We start from the raw sequence: 10,000 nt of genomic DNA, 5'->3' as shown, positions 1-10,000 counted from the left end.
TAATAGTACAAACACAACACACACATATATATATATATATGATATACATATACGCACACATGTGATTGTAATATATGGATGTATACACATATATATATATAGAGAGAGAGGTAGAATGTGTATGTATATGTGGATGTGCGTAAATATCTCGAAAGTGGTATGTCCAATTGTGAAAGAGCGAAATATGTTCCATCTATCTCTCCCTCCCGCTCTATCTTTCTTCCCTCCAGTCGGTTATTGTCTTTGTAACACTTACCTTTGAGTGTAAGAAGGAGAGAGACAGAAACATAAGAAATCGGTGAGTCTGTCTGCGAGAAGGTTGCCTTGTCTTGGACATCGAGCCAAGGGGAGGTAATCTGGGGGGGAGCCGAGAAAGAGAGAGAAATAAAGAGAAATGGTGGCCGGGGAAGAGAAGGAGGAGGAAGTACTGTTAGAGAGAGAGGGGAAGAGAAGTGTGGAGGGGAAAGGAGGAAGTAAAGAGGAAGAGGTAGAGAAACGAGAGGGTGGGTGAAGAAAGTATGACAGATTGTCTGTTAACAAAAAGAGAGAGGGAGGGAGAAAGCGAGAGAAGGTGATAGTTAAAGAGAGAGGGGGCAAAGATAAAGGTGCAAAAAGAATGACACATAGAGAAAGGGACAGAGGTACTGATATAGAAAGAATAAAGGGAAGGGCACAGAAAGCGGAAAAAAAAGAAAGAGAATAAGGGTTAGAGAGAGAGAGAGAGGGATTTTATATATATATTTATATATATATATATATACATAGAGAGAGTAAAGGCAGAGGGGAAAGGGTAGAGGAGCGCTAGAGAAAGAGAAGCTGTAATGAAAAAGGGAGTAAAATTATCATCATCATCATCATCACTATCATCATCATCATCAGGCAACAACGAACAAACAGTAAAGAAGACAAAGAAAGTAGAGCGACGTCACACACACACACACACACACACACACACACACACACATATATAGACATAACAGCCGTAATGGATGCTGCTCTACAGCAAACATAGAGCCGAGGTTCGTTCTTTTTATTCACTTATTTTATCATATCACGGGTCTTTTCACGGTGTTCCAGATCTGGGAGGAAATGAAGAAATAAGACGGATGGGGGGAAAGCCATGAAATTCTGTTTCACCATATTGAACTTGGCTAAATCATACAATATTGTGCGTGTGTGTATATATATATATATATATATATATATATACACACACACACAGATGGGTATATACATGAGTGTATGTATGTATATATGTGTGTGTGTATATATATGTTTGTGTGTGTGTATGTATGTATATATATATATGTGTGTGTGTATGTGTTCCTTTTGGAAACACCCCCTCCCCTTTGTTAATTGCACTAATTATGGCCAGTAGGGAAGGGAGACAATCAGTAGAGTGGACAGTGGTGGTGGTGCTTGATGTGGAATCATGACACTCCAGGTTTCTACAACTAATTGAGTCTTTGAATTCATCCATACATCCATGTATACATTTACATGCAAATGCTATGTATATGTAATGTACGTAGTCAACTTCAACCGTGATAATATATTTATATATATATATATTTATATATGATCGTAGCGAAAAAGGGTGGAGATTTTATGGTGACTACTCATATAAATCAAACTAGATGTATGTAGCCTATATATATATTAATGTATGTATATATACATGAATGCGTGTGGTTAAAAATTTGTCGGTTAGATATGTATACATAACTGTTTTTAATTAATCAAACCGTAAAAAATTTGAGGTGTGCGCACACATATATATTTATGTATTTATGTGTGTGTTGGGTTGAGCTATTTATCTATATGTAGCATTATTATTATAAGAACTGGTTATATGTCAATCTAAATAAATGTGTACATATGTGGTTATAAGTGCGTATGCATATACGTATTTACACACACATTGGTAGCTGAGAGATTTCAAATATGTATGTGTATATATATATATATATATGTATATATTACTGCCTTGTAAAGTCAGACCCATCTGCGAAACGCTACAATAGCGGTATTTCAGAGATATAATTACTATTACGATATATATATATATATATATATATATATATATATATATATATATATATACGTTTGTGTATGTGTTTTGCGACCGATCACCGTATCATAGAAATGTAACAAATGAAGCTGTTGTGGGACCCACAGAAACTCGACACAAAGGTCGATCCCATACTCCAAATCGACTTATGTATATCCGTTTCTATATGCGTATATATTGTAAGTCTTTACCCTTCTGTATAGAAAAATTGGTATCCTAAAATACTAGTCCTCTTCTGGGATCGTGTCTATAACCGACTTTGTTCAGATCCAGCGAGGGAAGGGCTCCGTCAGGCCAGAAAGATGTCCAACACAAGCTGTCAGGGCGCTGCCTCTACAAACTCCATTAGTTGAAGGACTAAGGCGAAACATATATATGTATGCAAAGAAGCACTCAAAATGCAGCCTCTAACTGTTTCAGTAGTTCCCTCTGTGTTAATATTAAAGTTGTGATTTTGTTTTAACAAGTGACAAATTGCCTGTTAAAATTACCTAGTCTTTGTACTGTCCCAATTTTTGTCATCATCGTTGAAACGACCAATAAACAGGACGATTGTGATGACGGTGCTCGTTTGAAAAGTTAATCGGAAAAAGACATTCAAATAACCCCACCTCGTTGCCGTGTGTGTGTGTGTGTGTGTGGTTAGAAAATGGGAAATTATTTTGAAAAAAACTACAATAGTTCGAGGGAAAATTTGACAAATCAATAATTGATTGATTAAGCAATAAAATTAAAGTGAAGTATAACCAGTGTGTGTCTTTATTGGCTAAATGGCCCTCCCAAAATATAATAGCTGATAAAAATAAAAGAAGCACGTCTTTTATCTTTTACTTGTTTTTGTCATTTTAGTGCGGTCATGCTGGGGCACCACTTTGAAGGGTTTTCGTCGAACAAATTGAGCCCAGAGCTTTTTTTTTTTTAAAGCCTGATACTTATTCTATTGGTCCCTTTTACTGAACCGCTAAGTTACGGGGACGTAAACATACCAATACCGATTGTCAAACGGGACAAATGCACGTACACATATCACATGGGTTTCTTTCAGTTTCTATCTACCCTTTGCATCCTACACCACTGGAACTATATCTTACTCATCACCTATTGTTATTATCAGCATACTTCCACCAGTTCTTCCTATTTTGCACTCTTTTTGTCCATCTCCCCAATGTATTTCTTTGGGCATATTGAGAGTTCCAATAAAAACACCTGCTTGGACACTTCCTGAGATCAGCACCATGTCTGGCAACAGTTTCCAGGAAATTAAACTATTTCTCCAGGGTAGCTTTCAGCTCCTGTCTAGTGTCATTGCTAACAAGTCAGAAGAGGTAGTCCTGGCTGTTACTTTTAGCTTCAGCCAGTCTTGACAAAAGTGAGGTCTTCTTCATTGGGTGGACATAGTGGCTAATCCCACTACAGATGGTGTCAAGACCTGGTCAAGCTACCAAAAGTAACTTCTTGCCCAGAGCTTTTGGAAAGCTGCTAAGAATTTGATCGAGGAGGCACAAAGGGTAAGCCGGTGACTCCACTAACTCCCAATAGAACAAGTTGCATGGGCTTGGCTTGGCACAATATCATTGGGCATTTTGTTCAATGTGGTACAGCTTTTCAAAGTTTAGACCATGGGACTTTGTGCTCCACTGCCCCCCCCCCATCTTAACTGGATTTCATAGTTACATTCTAACGATCCTGCTGGCTCACTCCTCAACCAATGCTTGCATCTCATTCAGATTAGCAAATTCTTATCATCCATGTACACTTTGCAAATTGTTGTATTGCTACCCTTTCACAAGACATTATGCCACCTGTGCCATTCACATCCTGCCCTGACTTCAATATTAGCTTGAGACACTTTCAGGTCACAGGTCTAACTCCAAGGCAGTCCCAGCCACTTCTGCAAAAATCTGCTGACCTTTCCTTCAAAGCACTTGACTGTGGCTATTGGGACCTCGTAAATAAACCAAAAGGAACCAGAGAATATAGAGAAGGATGTTGTTAAATCCAGGCCATGAACTTGCTTGGTAAGGCTGAGTTATTGTGGTTTGCCAGGTTTACAACTTTTAGTTAATCACTCAAATGGATGCTGTATCTCTCACATTACAATCAAATATCTTTCCCAGATTCTTCACTGGTTTCTCAGTGATAGATAATGAGATATTATTATATTTTAATTATTATTTACATTTTCCTTTCCATATATTTCAGATGTTCAGTTTCTTTGGCCACATTACTCAAGTTTGTTTCTTCGTTGCTCTACCGACTACTAAAGCGGTTTCTGCAGCAAGTGTATCAGTTTAATTGAAGCATATGTAATAGAGTTATTACCATCAGAACCCACTGGTTACGTTCTTACAGCCACTGAAGCTTGATTAGAAACTCGTCCCACAAACTTCCCAAACTCAGATTAACGTGTAAAGGACTGTATGCTGTTCAGAGTATGTTCTAGGCTAAGATGGAGAGGTCTACACCACATATAGCTAGAACCCACGTTCCTGAGAAACGGATGCCTAATGAAATGTGTTCACTGCCAGTTCCATCTCAGAGAATTCTTAATCATGTTGACAGCAAGTTCTACCATCCAGATCTGTACAGCTTCCAAAGTGCACAGCGGTTGCCCCATGTTGGGGAGACTGTCTTCCCAACAGATGTCTACCTAAAGCAACTGGCACAGCCGTATTTTGTCACTGCTCTGCCGACCGCTGTTGCTGTTGCGGTCAATTCGGACAAGTCATACCAGGAAAATATTAAACAAAGTTCAAGCCTTCAACTCCAACAACAACCGGAACAACAACAGCAACAACAACCACAGCAGCAGCAGCAGCAACAACAGCAGCAGCAGCAACAACAGCAACAACAGCAGCAGCAACAGCATCACCACCACCACCACCATCATCATCATCATCATCAACAACAGCAGCAACAGCAGCAAACACAATCGCAGTCATTAAGTAAGAACTTGAAGCATTCATCTGACTCACACGTTTCATCTCAGTCAACCTCAATGTCGTCAAAAGAGAAACACATCTATCAGTCCAACTCGTCAAAGGATAATCAACCCAGCACTACTTCAACAGACGAAGATACCTCATCTAAAGGACTAAAACAGAGCTACTGTGAATATTGCGGTAAATATTTTGCCCAGGAATATGTTTTGCAAATGCACCGACGCACCCACACTGGAGAAAGACCCTACCAATGTGAATTTTGTCTGAAACAGTTTGCTCGTAGGGACACACTGCAAGTTCACAGGCGGACCCACACTGGGGAGAAGCCATATCAGTGTGACGTGTGTTTTCAGTACTTTGCTCAGAGGGATTATTTGGTCGTTCACAAACGATCCCACACAGGAGAGAAACCGTTCCAGTGTGACTTTTGTATCCAGAAGTTTGCTCGGAGGGATACACTACAGATCCACAGGAGAATTCACACAGGAGAGAAGCCATTCCAATGTGACGTGTGTCTGAAGCAGTTTGCGCAGAGAGATAAGCTACATACTCACCAGAGAACACACAACCGCAAAAAGAAGTTTCATTGTGACATCTGCCTGAAGCAGTTTGCTCATAGAGACTATTTACAGATACATCGCAGATCTCACACCGGAGAGAAACCATTCCAGTGTGATTTCTGCATCCAGAAGTTCTCTCGCAAGGATACCTTGCAAATACATCGACGGATACACACTGGAGAGAAGCCGTTCCATTGTGACATCTGTGGCAAGAGGTTTGCTCAGACAGACAAGCTACGCCGCCATAAACGTACACATCCAGAGTTTAATGCCACTGACCCATCAAAATCGTACCAAAATGCGAACAACAGCAACAACAACAACAATTACAACAGTAAGCTGTTACCTACTTCTAACATGATGTCAGTAAGTACTTGTATTGTCACTTTGTTGTCTCTTTGTTAGTCTACCAACGCCCCCTTCCAGTAGTTCCCTCTTTAGCCCTTTTCATACCAACTTACCTGAGATCACTTCTGGTCTTACAAGTTTCCACTGTTAAAGTGATCTAAATTACAACCTTCCATCAAAATCTCCTGCTAATTTGTTTTCCAAACACCATCTTAATAATGACAATGATATTTCTTGAAAGTCTTCCTTATTTTCAAAATGAATCCCAAATTAGTGTATTTCAACAGATATAAAGCAAAAAGGTTTAATTGTCAACCAGTCTCCACCTTTCAGGTGTTTCTACTCCCTTATTTCTCTCAAGTAAAATCTCCACTGGGCTGAATTTGTTATATAGCCCTAGGACAGACCTGATTAAGCACACTTACAATGAAAGGCACTCCACCTGTGGCCATACTGTCTTTTTAAAGGTAGATAGGACTACTCTATCTACAGAGTCCTCACTCTATTCAAATTGGGGTTTGTCTGGTGTCTTTGTGTTTTTTATGCCATCAAATATGGTAAGTTACTCAAAATTTTAATTTAATTAATTATCCCAATCCAATTCTATTTCCACTGTCTGTTAGTAAGAATTTTCCTGAAATCCGTAATTCAACAATTTTATAAAATTTCCATTAAATTCTTTATCAGGTTAAGCTGCCCTATAGAGACTCCCTTAGGGGTTTCTTGTCAGTTATTGCTGTTGTTGTTGTTTACTTGACTGAGCAGACTTATGATCAATGGCGTTCTAGCCATGACTCCCATCTTTCTCCTGTGTGCAGGGAACCATGGTCCACATTATCCAAGATTGTAAGGTGTGATTTGAGGGAGAGTTGGCTGTTATTTTGAGCAGGTCAAGTTAGCACTTGTGAAGCTCCTTTGATGGTTTAGTAAACTCTGTCTCTTATCCCTCAAACTTTCCCATCTTTGATCAGTAGACTCTCCCACCTTTGACTTAGTAGGCTTTCTCCCCTTTGACTCAGTAGACTCTTCTACCTTTGACTCAAAAGACTCACTTATCTGATGTAATCAGAAGAGATTTTGAAAACTTTGAAATGTGAATACAATAATTTAGTCCTGTATAACTACCTCACAACACAATCTAGCCATATTCCAGACAAGAGCATCAGTTACTTCTCTCACACACAGATAATTATATTATACCTATATCTATATCCTGCCAAAGGACAAAGAACACTTTAAAATAATATAGTCCTAGTAATACTATGTTTGTGAAAAGCCTAAACTCGTGCCTTGAATGCCTTTTGTCACATGACTTGTTGTTTACTATATTTGGTCAATGTTGTTCAGTGTTTGGTGTTGTGTTCACCTCCCTAATTCAACCATTTATTACCATATATGGCAGTAGTTTGTTTATCTAGTGACTGGGTATGTTTATGTTGTGCCTGTGTATTTGTTTACCACCAACTTTTACCTTTCTCTGTTTAGGATGCTAAACAACAACAACATCAACAACACTGTACAGAAGCTGTCTGTCTAAGTCAGTGGTTCTCAACCCTTTTAATATCCGGGCCAAATCCCAAACATGGATTTTTTAGGAAGCCACATCAAAAAACACAAATCAATTAGAGAAAAATTTATTATATTTCTAGAGAAAAGAATGTCAAGGGTTGCTGGGAGGCTGCTTGAGATCCATTGATCTAAGTAGTTAATCTCATCAGTTATTTACATCCCTGGTTGATCCATCACTTTCTTAATCCTCCTTATTCCCTTCTTGACCAACCCTTTCTTGCTGTGTTTATGGGGGGTGAGAGAGTGAAGAGAATTTTCTGAGAACTAAAGGGTTGTTTTTTTTTTTTTGTAATTTATTGATTGTTAGGTCCAAATACTTGATGTAATGGAAGGTCCTCATTAAAAACAAGTTTGGAACATAAATTCTTGATGTGAAGAAGGTGGTGAGGGGTGGGTGGACAGGTGGGGAGATGATTTTGTTGCCATTCAAAAATCTAACAGGTCACACAGCAGTATGGAGCTGGACTTGGACTTGGCAACCCACCATTATGTTGTGAAATGATGGGACACGAATTTAGTCCACTTTGACAGGAATTTAGAGTATAAAGTCCTGCAAGTTATACTGTGGACACTATTAATGTTCTTCACAGATGGATTAGTAAGACAGTTGCCACCATCACCATCACACTACAACTACTACCACTACCACCACCACCACCACCACCACCACCACTGAATTAAAAAAATTTTTTTGTTAACTGCAATATTTACAATAAAACATTCTTTTGTTTTAATGGTTTGATGTGCAGAAAAAGGGACTGCAGGGCTTTCACAAATCCTTGAAAGATTTCCCCACACTGGTGAGATCAATGAATAGTTGTAAGTTGATTGCTGTAGGGAAAACAAAGCCAGGGATAAAATTCCAGAGGGATTTCATTCTAGGGAGCAAGGATTAGAAGGTAAAGGTTTGTGAGCTAGAAGGGCCAATATGGTATCTATTTTCAGTCATGCTGTGTTATTGAAATATTTTCCTATTATATTTATTGTATTGGATGTGGTTTTCTTTGGTGTTTTTTTCTCTGTCTTGATTTTGTTGTTAAAATTGTGAAATTGTGGAAGACTTTGATGTGATTGTTGTGGAATATATTGACAATGATGTTTTACATTGAGTAATAGATGTGTTTTATAGAATTGTGCAAGTACATTCAGGAATACTACTGTTATATGGGTTGAGGACATCTTGTATGTGTGTGTTTATATATGCAAATTTATATGTTTATACATACTATATGTGTGATGTACACACAGAGACACAATCATATATATCCACACACACATACACTTCACACATATATACATTCACACACATATACAAGGTGTCCCCAAAAATGTATACATACATTGAATGATTATAAAGTCAGTGTTTATTAAAATATGTTTCATTTTCAAGATTTAATAGAATCTACAGACAGAATTTAATTTTTTATGCATGTCTATTTTCAAGTTGATGACCATTCTGGTGAAGGCACTACTAATAACACAAAGTAATTTAATTGCTAATGTCAAAAAGCATTTTGTTACTGACCGAGACCTTTGGAAATGTGCTGTGCGTGAGAAGACCCGGCAAGCCAAGTGAGATCGTTGCCAGTGCCCCTGGACTGGCTCTTGTGCGGGTGGCACATAAGATGCACCATTTCGAGCGTGGCCGTTGCCAGTATCGCCTGACTAGCCTTCGTGCAGGTGACACGTAAAAGCACCTACTACACTCTCTGAGTGGTTGGCGTTAGGAAGGGCATCCAGCTGTAGAAACTCTGCCAAATTTAGATTGGAGCCTGGTGTTGCCATCCGGTTTCACCAGTCCTCAGTCAAGTCGTCCAACCCATGCTAGCATGGAAAGCAGACATTAAACGATGATGATGATGATGATGATTTTGATATTTGTGCATATTTTCATTCAACAGCTGCCCTCAGTTCATTGACTGTTGCCATTTTTGTACTGTAAATTTTATATGTATCCCCATAAGAATATGAAGGATATTCTAGAGATCCTTTCCCAACCTTTCTGTTGTTTTCCTAGCTATACTGCATTTGAAATTTTTTCTCCAATCTGTAAAATACCAAACACTTTCAACGCTTCCAAAGTTTGTATATGAAATGTTGTAGCATTCGAAAAAGCTATTATTTAGCTTTAAAACTGACAGTAATTGTTGAAAGTGTTGCAAGGCTGAATATGTTTTATACAGGTTTATGTACTGAAACTCATCAATATGGGACCAGAGAAGAGAAAAAATATGAAGGTGTGGTGGAAGATTTGCTGCTGTAGACCATGAGTTCAGGTGCCACAGAGACGGTTTGATTATTTGTACCACAGAGGTGGTTTGATTATCACTGATTTATTTATCACTGTTTTTGTTTTGATTTTTGTAAGCCAGGTCCCCTATGATAAACACCGATAGATGTACTGCTCTGAGTTTATTTATAATGAATCAATTATGTTAAATTTGAAACTAATAATGTTTCCCTTTTCTTGTATTCCAACAGAAAATTCCATGTTCCAAACCCAGTGGTAA

The 10,000-nt window shown here is 38.5% G+C and overlaps 2 protein-coding genes across 2 annotated transcripts in view; one reads left to right on the top strand and one right to left on the bottom strand.

The window, feature by feature from the left end:
- LOC106870081 (uncharacterized) overlaps positions 1–750 on the bottom strand; it is a 14,399-nt gene extending 13,649 nt beyond the window's left edge. The window contains exon 1 of the mRNA XM_014916057.3: positions 257–750. The gene's annotated coding sequence lies outside the window, so the exon portion shown is untranslated. The remainder of the gene's footprint in view (positions 1–256) is intronic.
- Positions 751–963: 213 nt separating this feature from the next.
- The window catches only part of LOC106870115 (uncharacterized), a 12,271-nt gene continuing 3,234 nt past the window's right edge, over positions 964–10,000 (top strand). Inside the window, exons 1-3 of the mRNA XM_052972969.2 lie at positions 964–1,639; positions 4,274–5,939; positions 9,972–9,996. Coding sequence (XP_052828929.2) covers positions 4,521–5,939; positions 9,972–9,996 — 1,444 coding nt within the window. The 5' untranslated portion in view covers positions 964–1,639; positions 4,274–4,520. The remainder of the gene's footprint in view (positions 1,640–4,273; positions 5,940–9,971; positions 9,997–10,000) is intronic.

Source organism: Octopus bimaculoides, chromosome 14, assembly GCF_046866305.1.
Source record: "Octopus bimaculoides isolate indiv1 chromosome 14, ASM4686630v1, whole genome shotgun sequence".
Taxonomy (NCBI): Eukaryota; Metazoa; Mollusca; class Cephalopoda; order Octopoda; family Octopodidae; genus Octopus; species Octopus bimaculoides.
This window is presented reverse-complemented; position numbering and strand designations above follow the sequence as displayed.